Source organism: Centruroides vittatus, unplaced genomic scaffold (genome assembly GCF_030686945.1).
Source record: "Centruroides vittatus isolate TY-2023 unplaced genomic scaffold, ASM3068694v2 contig_2787, whole genome shotgun sequence".
In the NCBI taxonomy this organism is placed as follows: Eukaryota; Metazoa; Arthropoda; class Arachnida; order Scorpiones; family Buthidae; genus Centruroides; species Centruroides vittatus.
Genome location: NW_027121767.1, coordinates 100,696 through 117,280, shown reverse-complemented (window position 1 = coordinate 117,280; position 16,585 = coordinate 100,696). Strand labels below are relative to the sequence as shown.

The following is a 16,585-nucleotide window of genomic DNA, read 5'->3' as shown; positions in this document are numbered from 1 at the left end:
GTTATGAGTTAATAAGAGGAAAAATTATTATTTAATAAAACATTTTAGTTTTATGTAGAGAAGACATGCTATAATGATCAATGGGATGATTTTCACACTAAATACTGTGTAATAAAATGGAGAAAACACTTGAGCAGGATTACAACCTGCTATGGTCCCAATCAATTATGCTCAAGAGCTGTAAAAATCAGAAACTCGTTTTTTTTATATGGGAATCTCTTCTTACTACCACCTTGGATACATGCAACACTTCTACCCTCAACCTGTCCAGTGTATGGGTCACGCTGTACAAGCGATTAAGCAACTATTAGCATCCTTCAGTATACATATAGCGTGAGCCTGGATCCATGCATGCGCTGCTTCGCATATCTCAGAGCTTACTGCTCATTCAATTTCAAACACATTTGAATATTTGTTACATGTTCTTAATGGTTTTGACAAGAGTTTTAATTTAAATTTTAAGTGTTCTGTTCCTCATTGGATTATTTCCATTTATTTTTAGTAAATTTCCATATTCGCCTGATGACGACAATGACTAGGTTCGTCGAAAGTGCTTGTGATAAGAAAACATACATATAATGCCAATCTCAGTGTTTTCTCCATTTTATTAGACATGCTATAATTCTGTCTTTCTTATTTTATTTTTGATTTTACTAATTCATTGGTTATAAAAAATATATAACTGTTATTTAGAAAAAATAACCACTTATAAAGTTGGGGAAATGATAGTGTATAAGCATAGTAAGTCAAGTGATGTTTTATTTTGTTAATGTGCTGTACTGTAAGGCAGTGTTTCTCAAACTTTTTGGTCCATGACCCCCTTTTTGCACTTAAAAATTTCAAAGAACTCCTGAAGAATGGATATGTGTAGGAAAACATCCTGGAGGGGGGTTAATTTAAATTGAGAAAGAGTTAATTTTTTTTGTTTAATCAATCTATCCCATGTTGAAATTTTTCTCCATTGCATGTTGCTTCGCATTGAATTTTTGTCAATGTTAAGCCTAACGAAATTTAAAAAAATAATAATAATCGTGGTTACTGTATCATTAAAAATTATTTCTTGCATAAAAATTGTGCGTAATAACTGTAGATATATGTAATCTGTTAATTTAACTTACCCCACATTGAAATTTTTCTCTGTTGTGTGTCATGCCATGTTGAATTTTTGTCAATGTTAAACGTGATGAAAGTTACATTTTTGAAAAAAATAATTGTGGCTATTGTATCATTGAAATTTTTTTTATTTTGTAAAACAACATAAATATATTTAAAAATATAAAAACAAAAAATTATATTTTGGAAGTTAATCTAGTCTCAAAAAACATTCTGATTCAGCACGATACACAGTCCTCAGAAAAACAAGCTAAACTTACCACTCATGATGGGAATAAAGCCTCATCCAAATACTGGTGCATCCTTAAGTACCCTCTCATGGTTGTTCCACTGCTGCCAGCTATAACACGCATATCAACAAAAATAATATTGGAGTAGCCCAAGACATAGTCAAGTATTGCAGCGCCACAGCACTAGCGGAAATTTGAATTTGCTGACTGAAACGTTTTCGGTTGATTGGTATTCTGATAATTGACGCTTGCTGTACTTCTAACTTGACTTTTCAACAGACGCAGCACTGCTAGTGAACACTGTTCCAAATGACAACTTTGTTCTATCATAGTTTAGGCAGAGAGGAAGCTTGGGGGATTCCTCAATAGCGCACAAATTTTTGAATGTTATATTGAGGCTCGTATTAAAATATTTATATTGTTTTTATTATTTATATGTGCAATTTATTTAAGTAAAAATTATTTTATATATTTTTTATTTCTACTCTTTCTAAACAAGAATCCATAGTAAATTTATAAAATATTTGAAAAAAAAATTGATCTGGCATCAATTTTTCTGTGACCCCCCCAAATATTTTCATTACTCCCACTTTGAGAATCAGTGCTGTAAGGGATGTGAGAGTCAGGGAATTTGTACAAAGTTGATCAGGGAAAGTCATGGAATTTAAAACAAAAATTTGAGTAGGAACCCTGTATATCGGAATGCAACTTCTCTCTCTCCAAAATCTCTTTCAGTGATGCAACTTCTTGAATGATTGAATATGTATTTTGGATCTAAAGCATATTTCATAGTTGAATTCTTTTGCATTCATTGAAAAGTTCATATTTACAACCAGTTATTCCTTTTTCATTTTTGTTTGGTCATTGTTTAATGTTTGTGTGTGCATATGTCTTGTGCCATTTTAATAGATTTTTGTCAGTGGTTTTTGTTGAAATCATTGCTTGATCTCTTACTTCATTGACAATATATAGGTGAATGCATTTTGTTGCTGTTAATATCATAGTACCATCTTTACAATTGACAATCACATAATCACATAATTCTCCTTAAACACAGCTATATATCCCTTGTCAGTGACACTTGATACCAATAAAAGGTTGTGGTACAATTCTGGTAGATACAATAAATTTTGTAATTTCACAGAATTTATTGTTTGTTGATTTACTTTTAAATTAAGACTCACATCACCTATACCAACTGTTTGCACAAAACCTATGTGGCAGTATATACTTTAGACTATTTGATTTGATCTAGGGTTAAAAATTTATATTGGTCATTACACATCTTGTCACACTACTAACTAGATACCACTTTTTTTTTATCCATTTGTGAATTCTATGTTGCATGCAATTATAGTAAGGATACTGCTAATAATTTTTATGTCTGTGTGTTTTATTTGTGATTTACAGTTTCTACTGATATGGCCATTTTTACTGCAGTTGCAGCACCTTCCATCAAATCTTTGACCTCTGAATCTTGTACTACTATCCCTTGAATTTATTCATTACTGCTTTCTGTTGTCAGAATTTCCCTTTGAAAACAATGCATTATTTCTCTTGTTTTCATTTAGCTTTGTAATGAATTCCCTCTGTCTCGCTTCCTTTTCTTTAAATTTTACTTTAAGGTTTTTGCACAATGGTATGTCATAAGATTACTATAGGGCTATACTAAAATTTTTATATTTATCTGGTAATGATCCAAGAAGGATAATCAATAATATCTTCTGAGATTTCTATTCCCACTTTCTTTAGTTGATCATCATCAGTATTGAATTCTTTTATGTATAGCATAATTTTCATATTCTGCCCTTTTTCCATTTGTAATAACTTTGTACAGTACAATGTTGCCTTTCTAACAGGCATAATGAATGGAATATTGCCTTAAGTTGGTCACATGTTTCCTTGGACATTTTGGCATTTTTCACAAGGTTTAACTGTCCAATACTACAGCTTAGATTTATTAGTGCCAATGCCTTTGTATCTTGCTTGATCCACTTTAGGCTTTTTTATGGATTTATTTCAGTACTGTCAATTTATTGCCAGAGATCATTATTATAAACAAGAACACTTTTCATGTGTATTTTCCAAAGTTCATAATTGTCCTTGTTAAACTTCTCACTATTTGAGAATTCACTAGGACTCACGATACTGTAGTAGACAATGGATCTGTTTACTTATTTTTTATACTTTTTTTTTTAACTCTTTCTGCCCTGTGGGCACTAAGAAGGCCTCTTTTTAGCAAACCCATTATGGGTTTGGCCAGGCCCACAATGGGGTCACCGAGTGGTGAGGGAGGGGGGTCGACATATCCAGATGGACCACCTCCCAAAAAATTCCTGGGGATTTTTCGACCTGTCCGGATTCAATCTCAGATCCCCAGAGCGGTACGCTGCCACCTTGACTGCTTGGCCATCTAGCTGTCTATTTCTTATACTAGATGTTCTTCCCTGGTAAGCAATTCTGGGCTCATAACCTGTCAGATAATAGCAAATAAACAAATCTTCTAGGTCTAAATATTTTAATTGTGTACACTGAAATATAGTCACAGGTAATACAAAGGAAAACTGAACACAAGGAGACAACACAATACACAGATGTAGTGGATGAGAGTAACATGTAACAAAGAGAATGAAAAACACATAATCTTAAAATAAAATAAACAACCATTCAAACTTCAGCAAAAATTCTTTAATCTTAAGAACGTTTTCAAATGCATTAAGTGTCCATCTTCAGTTACTTCTTTAAATCAAATATGAAATTCGAACAAATATTAAATTCAAACAAATATTACGTAAATTAATGGTACGATTACAATAAATAAATAAATAAAAATAAAATAAAATAAACAGGATTATCGTAATTTACAAAATTATGCCAATATTTCATAAACAAATAAGAATAAAATAAAAATAAAAATAAAACAAAAAAACAAAAAATAAAAATAAAACAAAAAAACAAAAAATAAAAATAAAACAAAAAAATAAAAACGAAACAAAAAATCAACATGAGGTTTAAATCAATCACGGATTATCGCAGTATTTTTTTACAATTACTCTCATCTGTCAGTTAAAGACCTCTAAGGGCTAGAAAGCCCAACAACATAAAACAAGACCAACATCAGCTCTAGGATTATCGTACTTCTATGATTAGTCCAAATCATCGCTCAAAGATTTCCAAGCCGTGGAAAGCCCATCAGCGTCCCTATAATTAATGCATTGCGTACTTCTCTGCGCTCTGTGGATTTCCAATTTTTCAAAAAACTTTATTGCGTGTTTCGATTTAGTAGACCTGATGATAGAGGCTTGGTCCCAAAAGACCGTGATGCCCTGCTGCTTAGCATAATTGGCCAGGACCGTACTATCAACCGATTTTTCCACCGACCGCTTGTGTTCATTAATCCTCTTTTTTAAATTTCTCAATGTTGCCCCTATATACTAATTTAGAATTGAACCTATGATCCCTTAATGGTATCGAATAAATTCCTGTTAGGGAGTTACGCTCATACTTCATCTTATCATTCCTTAAAAGCTTGTATATAGTCGGATTGCGTCGATAAATAGTTTGCAAATTCCTACTCCTGGAAATCCTCTTAACCAATGGCTTAAGAAAAGGAATGTAATCGAGGATCACTTTTTCTCTTGGTTGGTTTCTATTCCTCCCATGTGTTCGGTTATGGTCCTTCTTGATGAGAGCATCTATTTTTTTTGTTCTGTAGCCATGTTGCAAAGCCGTTGTTCGGATGTATTGTAGTTCTTTAATTGTATCCAAACATCTGTGCAGTGTGTGTGTGTGCTCTCTGTATCCACGAGCGAAATACTGCCATCTTGATATGCCCAGGGTCTGTGGAGTTCCTAGGGATAACGATTGGGAATGATGTCGATTTGCGATAGACATTCGTGTGGATTTCCCCTCCTACACATGTTATAGTGAGATCCAAGAAATTAACACTGTTATAACTTTGCTGATCCAACTCTAGAGTTAAACCATAGGGGTTTTGATTCATGAAATCTATAAACTTTTTGATGTTGTGATTGTCCTTCCACAGATAAAGATGTTGTCCACGTATCTCACGTATAATAAAATTCATGCTCTACTATCGGGAGAATACTGCTTTCTAGATTGTGGAGTACCAATTCGCAGAGTATATAAGACATAGGGCTACCCATCGGTACTTCTTGCCCCTGTAGAAAAAAAATACTGCGATAATCTGTAATTGATTTAAACCTCATGTTGATTTTTTTGTTTTGTTTTTATTTTTGTTTTTTTGTTTTATTTTTATTTTATTCTTATTTGTTTATGAAATATTGGCATAATTTTGTAAATTACGATAATCCTGTTTATTTTATTTTATTTTATTTATTTATTATTTATTTATTTATTGTAATCGTACCGTTAATTTACATAATATTTGTTCGAATTTCATATTTAATTTAAAGAAGTAACTGAAGATGGACGCTTAATGCGTTTGAAAACGTTCTTAAGATTAAAGAATTTTTGCTGAAGTTTGAATGGTTGTTTATTTTATTTTAAGATATTGTCTCTTCAGTAAGCAAGTATAGTTTTATTTAAACACATAATGCCATCTAGTACAAAATATGTCCCCAGCATACAGAAATTACATTTTTACTTTCTTTCGTGCTCGAAAAAAAAGTTGTCTTATAAAAGCTGTCATTTTTGCTTTAATTTAAAATAGGTTTTTCTATTCAATATAGTTATCTCATGAGTGTTTCAGGAAAAGAAAGGTGTTTTTGACTTTTTTTATGATAATATAATCTTGATGACATAAGTTTAAATTTTGTTAAATACATAGTTTAGAAAAATATTTTCTTGAATGCACTAATAATGCTAAATTTAGTTTGCAGTTTATTTCAGTTTCAAACCTGTTTTATCTTATAATATGTTCAGTACAGACTGACCACATTTTTTTTAATAGTTTCATATTCTGTAATAAATCATTAATTACACATATAAAAGCAATAAAACCTTACATTGTACACAGATACAGAAATTAATATACTCATAATTTTCTACTTTCCATCTTGTATTTGTATATTGTTCATAAATTAGCTAACATTTCTGATGCTTTCATTAAATTCTTTTCTAATAGGTTGCTATATTGCAAGAAGAAAAGGCTAGTTTACTTGCAGAAAATGACAAATTATTAGAAAGATTAAACCATATTGAAAGTTTAGAAGACCCAAGGTAAAAATTTCACAACTTTTAAAACATCAATAAATATAATTTCTTGTATTTTCCTTATTCAAAAGTATCATTATTTAGAATTATTACATGAATTTAAATTTTAAAATGTAGTCAGATTATTTAATTAATGTACTATTAAAATTATAACAGCACTTTAACAGGAAAAAGATTTCAACAGATGCAACATAAATTAGAAGTAATGCAAGATGAATTATATAAGTTAGAAACAGGTATGTAAATTGAATGTATATTGAACATACAAAACATGATTTATACCATATGTATCACTTTGAATATGTTAGAATTAGATTTTAATTGTTGGTTAAAATAAAATTGATATTCAACATGTGAAATTATATACTTAATTTCAAACTTCTAGCTAATCCATAAAGCTGATAGATTCAATTCAAAATTTCAAGCAGACAAATAGGAACTGTTTTGTTTTTAACATTTGTAGAAAGTGTAAAAAAAGGCATACTAGTGAAGTTTGTATCTAAATTTTAATTTATTGTAATTAGCTTTTACATATTAATGGGCCACTGTTACAATTTTGTAGTTTCCACTGAATAATTTTTTTATCAAGTTGTATGATGTGATTATAGTAATTATTTTACATATACAGTATCAAGTTTTTCATTCTTTCTTTTGTAGCATTTTGAAGTTTTCATAACAATTATATAACTGTTTTGTTACTTGATCATTTACTTTTACAATTGCATCAGACTCTATATATATTTAATATAAAATACCTTGTTTTTGTTTAACTTATTATATTATTGTTGAATCTATCGTTGTAATCACTGGGACTTGCTTATATTGATAACATTAATCAGTGTTAGTAAATAAGATTACAATTAGTGAAAATTCTGGTTTTGTTGACTGTTGACATTAAAACGACATATTAAGACAACTAATGTATAAATTATAGATATATTATAATTATTAATTACTAGTAATTCATGCATAAAATTACATAGTTATAATTGAAGTAAGGAATTCCAGCAATTTAAACTGTTATGCTTTTAGCTAATAATTAACATTTAAAGCAAGACATAACAGTTGTGTTATCAGTCACAAATTGCAATGGTTACTGATGCAATATAACAAGTTAAAATACTTATTCACCTGTAAATAATGATAACTAAAATGGAAATCTAATTAAGAAATATTTTGTGTATTTTAACAGAATTAGCATATCTTAAAACATAACATTAAATGACTGATGACAATACCTGTGATTATAATAAGCAGATTTTATTATATTATGTTGTTATTTTCTATAAAAGAGACTTTACTTTTGTTCAAATTATAAAAAAATAAAGTTTTATTATAGCTCCTCTTCAAATCTGATTTTATTTTCCTCTCTAAGTTGAATCACTCAATAACTTACAACATACATTACAAAGAAATTTTAATCTAATCTGAAAATCAGTACAGCGTAAACTAATTAATTCTTGAGTTGATAAATTCAAAAGTTCAACAATTTTGGCAAATACAAAAAAAATAATAATTTTAGATCTAACTTAGATTTAACTTAGATTTAACTTAGATTTAACTTCTTAATTAAAATGTGACTACTGTCAATTTAACTTTATCAGTAAACATATCAGATCATGAATATGGACATCAATAATTTGCTTGCACTTTCAACACTATGAATGTTGTCTTCATGCTCTGTAGTTCAAAGTAGAATATACACAGATACAAAAACTTTTCAGTGTCTTACAATGTCAAAAGTATTAGCAAGTTTTTGTTATTAAAGACAATATAACACCAACGGACAGTTGTCTTTTCTTAGGACATTAGTGATTTTAATAAATAATAATTGGATATATAAACTTTAAACAGATGATTTATATATATATTATCTATAGGAAAAAGATCCATAAATAAAAGATGTTTTAATTTTATGATATTGAACATGTGTTATTTAGTAATATAAAAATATATTACTGAAAAATATTAGCTTAGTTGCATCTTAGATTAAGTATATTTTCTTTTATAAGTATATTCAAACAACTTGAATAATTCAGTAAATTAAATAAATATTGCCAGATTATATTTGTGCTATAATATGGTTAATTATTATTATTGAATTAGAATTAGTTGAAGAGTAAGCAATCTAACCACCTACTTTTCAGCCAAATTACTTTATTTAATCATTAATTAGATATACTAGAGTTCAAATGTAATCCAGTGGTAGTTATTTGGTTTATTAAATATATTTTTCCTATTTGAAATTGGGTTTTTCCTTTTTTAGTATGTTTATTAATAGTTAATTTAATTATATACTTTGTTATTTTAATTTTCTTTTATAGCAAGAGATGAATATAAAATGAAATCAGAATTACAAGAGAAAGAAATACTTGAACTTAGTCAAAAGGTTAGTATATTTATTAAGAACAATAAAATTTTAATTTTATAAAGCCACTTATTTCTAACTATTTTTTATTCAGAATGATGATTTGCAAAAACTAGCTGAAGAAGCTCGAATTTTGAAAGATGAATTAGATGTACTAAGGCATACATCTGATAAAGTTGTAAGTGTGCCGCATATTGAAAAATAAAAAAATATTTATAATTTAAAAATAACTAAACTTTATTAATAAAATTATTTAATACATGTATGGAACTTAAAAGTATATTTTCAATATTATAATTTTTATTTCAGGAAAAATATGAAACAACAATTGAGTCTTTCAAGAAAAAATTAGGTAAGAAGAGTTTGAAAATTTAAGTTTATTATTGTAGATGATATGACGAATTTAGTCTCTGTAATCCAAATTATTCTTGGTAGACCAATCTCACAGCAATCTTATTGGCAAATTGAATTTGTTTTGTAAAGACTACGTCATATGCATTTCGGGCTGGTCTAATATTTTCCAGTCCCTCTTCAGTGCTAAAACAATAACAAAGAACGTAAAATGTTTAACTAAAACACGACATAGATGTATAGTTACACCAAAACTACAAACTTCGAAGAAAAACTTACAATAAACGTTGGTGGTAATTACAATGATATTGCCATGGGTAGGGATAGTTAACCTTGCACACATTTACAGGTATCCTAAAATTACAATTATCTTTTTTGTACATAACAAATATAAGGCTAATCCAAGTAATATTTTAAACAACACTTATACTTACAAGTTTAAGAAACTGTTTCCACACACGTGTATAATAAACATGCTAAAAACATCCAATTATTAAAAAAAATTTTTTGACAAACAATTGTATAGATATTTCCAAAGTACCATAAATTTTCGACATTATTAGCATCAGTATACTACAATCAACACTTCACAACAGTAATCAAGTGATGACGTCTTAATACTTATCAATTTATTTTATCCCAGCGCCATCTATCAGATTATACCAGCTATAATTTATTTCCATCCCTTTTGACTGATTAATTAAATTATTATTATTTTGTTTTCTAATTTCTATATGTTCCTTAAATTTCCTTTTATACATGTCTTTTTCAATATGTAAAATTTTTACATTGTTTCTATTAATATTACAATTATTACTATTAATAAAATAAAATAATCAACCATTCCAACTTCAGCAAAAATTCTTTAATCCTAAGAACGTTTTCAAACGCATTAAGCGTCCATCTTCAGTTACATCTTTAAATTAAATATGAAATTCGAACAAATATTACGTAAATTAACGGTACGATTACAATAAATAAATAAATACATAAAAAATAAAAATAAAATAAAATAAACAGGATTATCGTAATTTACAAAATTATGTCAATATTTCACCAACAAATAAAAATAAAATAAAAATAAAACAAAAAATAAAAACGAAACAAAAAACCAACGTGCGGTTTAAACCAATCACGGATTATCGCAGTATTTCTTTACAAATGCCTTCATCCGTCATTAAAGATTTAAAACAATATCAGCTCTAGGATTTATCGTACTTCTATGTTTAGCCCAAATCATCGCACAAAGATTTCCAAGCTGTGGAAAGCCCATCAGCGTCCCTATAATTAATGCATTGCGTACTTCTCTGCGCTCTGTGGATTTCCAATTTTTCGAAAAACTTTATTGCGTGTCTCGATCTAGTAGCCCTGATGATAGAGGCTTGGTCCCAAAAGACCGTGATGCCTTGCTGCTTAGCATAACTGGCCAGGACGGTACTATCAACTGATTTTTCCACCGATCGCTTGTGTTCATTAATCCTCTTTTTTAAATTTCTCAAAGTTGCCCCTATATATACTAATTTAGAATCGAACCTATGATCCCTTAATGGTATCGAATAAATTCCTGTTAGTGAGTTACGCTCATACTTCATCTTATCATTCCTTAAAAGCTTGTATATGGTCGGATTACGTCGATAAATAACCTGCAAATTCCTACTCTTGGAAATCCTTTTAACTAACGGCTTAAGAAAAGGAATGTAATCGAGGATCACTTTCTCTCTTGGTTGGTTTCTACTCCTCCCACGCGTTCGGTTATGGTCTTTCTTGATGAGAGCATCTATTTTTTCTGTTCTGTAGCCATGTTGCAAAGCCGTTGTTCGGATGTATTGTAGCTCTTTAATTGTATCTAAAACATTGGTGCAGTGTGTGTGCGCTCTCTGTATCCACGAGCGAAATACTGCCATCTTGATATGCCCCAGGTCTGCGGAGTTCCTAGGGATAACGATTGGGACTGATGTCGGTTTCTGATAGACATTCGTGTGGATTTCCCCTCCTACACATGTTATAGTGAGATCCAAGAAATTAACACTGTTATAACTTTGCTGATCCAACTCTAGAGTTAAACCATAGGGGTTTTGATTCATTAAACCTATAAACTTTTTGATGTTGCGATTGTCCTTCCACACGATAAAGATGTCGTCCACGTATCTCACGTATAATAAAATATCATCCCCTACTATCGGGAGAATACTGCTTTCTAGCTTGCGGAGTACCAATTCGCAGAGTATATAAGACATAGGGCTACCCATCGGTACTCCTCGCCCCTGTATATAAGTTTTGTCCTCGAAGCCAAAGAAAGATGTGTGACATATCAAGTCCGCTAATTCCAAGATCTGGGTGTGGTACTTTGCAGCGTTCTTAATATTGGCAAAAAAAATTTGAGAAATTTAAAAAAGAGGATTAATGAACACAAGCGATCGGTGGAAAAATCAGTTGATAGTACCGTCCTGGCCAGTTATGCTAAGCAGCAAGGCATCACGGTCTTTTGGGACCAAGCCTCTATCATCAGGGCTACTAGATCGAGACACGCAATAAAGTTTTTCGAAAAATTGGAAATCCACAGAGCGCAGAGAAGTACGCAATGCATTAATTATAGGGACGCTGATGGGCTTTCCACAGCTTGGAAATCTTTGTGCGATGATTTGGGCTAAACATAGAAGTACGATAAATCCTAGAGCTGATATTGTTTTAAATCTTTAATGACGGATGAAGGCATTTGTAAAGAAATACTGCGATAATCCGTGATTGGTTTAAACCGCACGTTGGTTTTTTGTTTCGTTTTTATTTTTTGTTTTATTTTTATTTTATTTTTATTTGTTGATGAAATATTGACATAATTTTGTAAATTACGATAATCCTGTTTATTTTATTTTATTTTTATTTTTTATGTATTTATTTATTTATTGTAATCGTACCGTTAATTTATGTAATATTTGTTCGAATTTCATATTTAATTTAAAGATGTAACTGAAGATGGACGCTTAATGCGTTTGAAAACGTTCTTAGGATTAAAGAATTTTTGCTGAAGTTGGAATGGTTGATTATTTTATTTTATTAATAGTAATAATTGTAATATTAATAGAAACAATGTAAAAATTTTACATATTGAAAAAGACATGTATAAAAGGAAATTTAAGGAACATATAGAAATTAGAAAACAAAATAATAATAATTTAATTAATCAGTCGAAAGGGATGGAAATAAATTATAGCTGGTATAATCTGATAGATGGCGCTGGGATAAAATAAATTGATAAGTATTAAGACGTCATCACTTGATTACTGTTGTGAAGTGTTGATTGTAGTATACTGATGCTAATAATGTCGAAAATTTATGGTACTTTGGAAATATCTATACAATTGTTTGTCAAAAAATTTTTTTTAATAATTGGATGTTTTTAGCATGTTTATTATACACGTGTGTGGAAACAGTTTCTTAAACTTGTAAGTATAAGTGTTGTTTAAAATATTACTTGGATTAGCCTTATATTTGTTATGTACAAAAAAGATAATTGTAATTTTAGGATACCTGTAAATGTGTGCAAGGTTAACTATCCCTACCCATGGCAATATCATTGTAATTACCACCAACGTTTATTGTAAGTTTTTCTTCGAAGTTTGTAGTTTTGGTGTAACTATACATCTATGTCGTGTTTTAGTTAAACATTTTACGTTCTTTGTTATTGTTTTAGCACTGAAGAGGGACTGGAAAATATTAGACCAGCCCGAAATGCATATGACGTAGTCTTTACAAAACAAATTCAATTTGCCAATAAGATTGCTGTGAGATTGGTCTACCAAGAATAATTTGGATTACAGAGACTAAATTCGTCATATCATCTACATATACAGCAAACCATTTATTTATATATTTATTATTGTAATAATTATTTTTATTTATTGTAATAATATGAAGCTATAATTCTAAAATAGATGTAAATTTTATTTATTAAATGATAAACATTTTTGTTCAGAAATGAATTGAGTTTATTTTTTCTGAATATTTTTTGTTGCAGATGAATGTTTTGTACTTGACCTTCTGTTATTTGAATTGCTTTCAGAGAAAATTACATGATTGGCATATTTTCATATATTGTTCTATTAATTAGTGCTGAACATCTGGTATCTTTTTGTATCCAAGTGTTACATATAAAGCTTATTTCCAGGTAATGGGGTAACTGTGTACCCATATCTATGGATACCCACTTAAAAGATTGCTCATTCATGATTTTTCATGTAGTACACACAAAATGATTAAATTATAGAAAATGTTTGCTAATCTGTTATTTTGTTTTTAGTTGAATGTTCTTTCAAATGAATTATCAATATATTCATTTTCAATTTTTAAAACATCAGTTATGAAAACATTTTTTTTAATTGATTAACAGTTAAATAAGAACAAATTATTATTCTAGTTAATTAATAATTAGAACAAAATGTTTTTTAGAATTACTTAATTATTTAAATTTAAAATAAAATAATTTAATCTGTTATTAACTGAAGCTGTAAAACTGTATGACTTCCATAAGGAGAAAAATAGCATTTATAATTTGTTATTCATTAATAAATCTTTTACAAAAGTATTATCTTTATAAATTTTTATTAAAATTGTTCCGTAATAAATTTCCCTAATTTTAAAAAGTTTTAAACTAAAAAAAATTAATTGGAAACTTATTTGTTATATGAATGGCATATTTTCAATATTGCTTCTATTAATTTAATTAGTGCTAAATGTCTGAAACCTGGATTTGTACTTAAGTATTAGGTATAAAGCTATTACTTAGAAAAATTATGAACTTTATAGTTTAAATTACAATTTAGTGATACATAAATATCATTTTTCTCAAATTCTAACATTAAACATATATTGAATATTGATTGTCTCAAATACTCAAAAACTCTAAATACCTATAGAACTTAATTACCTTATATAATTTATTTAATATTTTATTATTAATTTGTTTTATTTATTCCAATATGTTAATAAAGTAAAACAAAACATAAAAACAATTTACTAAATTTTAAGAAATGAAACTTCAAACTTTTCATTTTGTCATTGAATTTTAAAATATTTTTTTTTTAGTTACTCTTATCAGAACTATAATAGATTAACTAATACTGTATTTGTCCTCATTCTCATCTATTGCAAATTTTTATGTAAGAAAACAGAAATTCAAAAATATTCAGGATTTAGTCTGTTTCTTTTCTTGTCACAAATTAAACCAGAAGTGCTGAAGAAGCACTGTCTATATGCAGTGGTAGATACAAGGGGACCATTGACACAAAAAAAAAATTTATTTGTTTGAACTTTTATACGTTGTATTTAAAAACATTTACCTCAGCAAATATGATTTACCGGATCATCTGCAATACAATCATTGCATACTTGTTAATAAAAGGTAATTATTAATTATTCAAATATTTTTAACTTTTGAGTTATTTTCCCTTTGAATACTTCTGGATCCCCCATTGTGACTGTACTTATGGAGTGATATAGAAGGTATTTGTAATATTCGAATTTATTTTTATCAACATGTAATAATTGAAATTTTGAATCTTGGATGTTTCCTAGTATTCCCATTACTTGCAGATAGTATTTGCCCATCTCTATTACAATTATTTATCATTTTTTTTCACTTTGTTTTAATTTTTAGACCAATTCATTAACACCCATCCTCAAATTGAGGGTGTGGGGGTTGCAAGAGAGAGAACTATTTCTAAAAATGTTTTTATTCATATTAGATTATTTAGAGCTCCCTCAAATTTATATGTTATCCTAACCAATACGTCATTTATAAAATGCAATGTTTTAATAAAAATTTAAATATGACTATTAATATATTATATTAGGAGTTTGGGCCAAATTCCATTTTGTATGTTTTGCAACACACACTTCCATTTTATAGTAATTTTTCAATTAATATCAATTTAAAAATATTATTATTATATGTTTTTAATAAAAATGTAAAGTTAATATTAAGGAAAAATTTTAAAAGTTAGTCATGAAATTTTGTTTTTAAAAAGTATCTGCAACCATAAGTGTCTGCATTAATTGTCTGAACATAAAAAATGTGATGATAATTTATTCTGGTGTAAGTTTGAGTGATTTTAAGATATGATCTTTAATGTAAAAAAACAAGAAATTTTATTGCTTGTGTAAAATTAAAAATTAGATTACTATGCAAGTTTATGGAAGGTTTTTAAAAGATTGTTTGAAGTTAGTCTCTAGTTACAGCAACAAAAAAATCAGCGATTGGCACTTGTATAGTAGAAATGTAAATAATATATAAGTAATTTTCAGTTAATATTTTAAAAAGATATATTTTCATACAGTATGTATAAATCTTACAAAGGGAGTTTACAAGTTGTCCTAAGAGATTTCACTAATGTTTTGTGGATCAAGGCTTATCCACAAAACGTTACTGAACAAAGGGAGAAAGCACGCTTCTGAATGTTTTCAAGAAATTTGAAGTTAAAAATCCTGAGTAAGTTATCAGTAACTTTTGCAGAACCTTTCGTTAAAGTCTATGTGGTTAGACAGCAGCGTATTCTTTACTCTTATTTATATCTCTGGTTCATGTCTCAATGAATGAACAACTTTTTCTAAATTAATGCAATTTTTTATATAAAGTTATTGAAAATTACATGGGTTTATACGTTTTGTCTATTTATTTTCTATTAAAAATGTTCATTTTTTCTTCCTTGAAAATTTTGTTTTCAGAATTGCTCTCTGTTAAAAATTAAAGTTTGTTTTACATTTTGGAATATAAAAATATTAAGAATAATTCAACATTTTAAACAATTAAGTTCAAAAAATTATTAATTAAAATGAACTGTAATATCACAACAAATTGTTATATGTGACAGTAAATAATTTTTATAAACAATATGAAATCAAAGAGGTGACATTAATTTAAAACAAGTATATTTCTTTTTTCACAGCTAATAAAAGTAGCAGGAAGTAAAAATGAAATTATAACATAAGAATAATAAAGACATAAACTATAAAATAAGATTCAAGTTTAAAAAACTAAGCCATGCTGCCACCAAACCACACAGTCTTTGATAAAAGGTTCTGCAAAACTTACTCATAAATTGCTGGTAATTTTTTAACTTTGATTTTCTTGAAAATATTTGAGAAGCATGCTTTCTTTCTTTGTTCAATAAAAGTTCCTATCAAGGCTTACCCATGCAAGCAATATTATTGAAATCACTGAAGACCACATCCTAACCTCCTCTTGTTAGCTCCAAATTTTACTTAACTTTGCCTTATTTTTGTGTTAATAAATTACTGTTTTATATTTGACATGAATCGAGAATTTATTTAA

At 28.5% G+C, this 16,585-nt stretch overlaps 1 protein-coding gene across 3 annotated transcripts in view; it reads left to right on the top strand.

Annotated features, from left to right (window-relative positions):
• The window catches only part of hook (hook microtubule tethering protein), a 51,354-nt gene that overhangs the window by 27,653 nt on the left and 7,116 nt on the right, over positions 1-16,585 (top strand). For all 3 annotated transcript variants that reach the window (XR_010880279.1, XM_067266621.1, XM_067266622.1), the window contains exons 8-12: positions 6,451-6,545; positions 6,696-6,775; positions 8,864-8,928; positions 9,002-9,085; positions 9,217-9,259. Coding sequence is in view for 2 of the 3 variants with exons in the window: in XM_067266621.1 (XP_067122722.1) it covers positions 6,451-6,545; positions 6,696-6,775; positions 8,864-8,928; positions 9,002-9,085; positions 9,217-9,259 (367 nt within the window). In the remaining variant the exon portion in view is untranslated. The remainder of the gene's footprint in view (positions 1-6,450; positions 6,546-6,695; positions 6,776-8,863; positions 8,929-9,001; positions 9,086-9,216; positions 9,260-16,585) is intronic.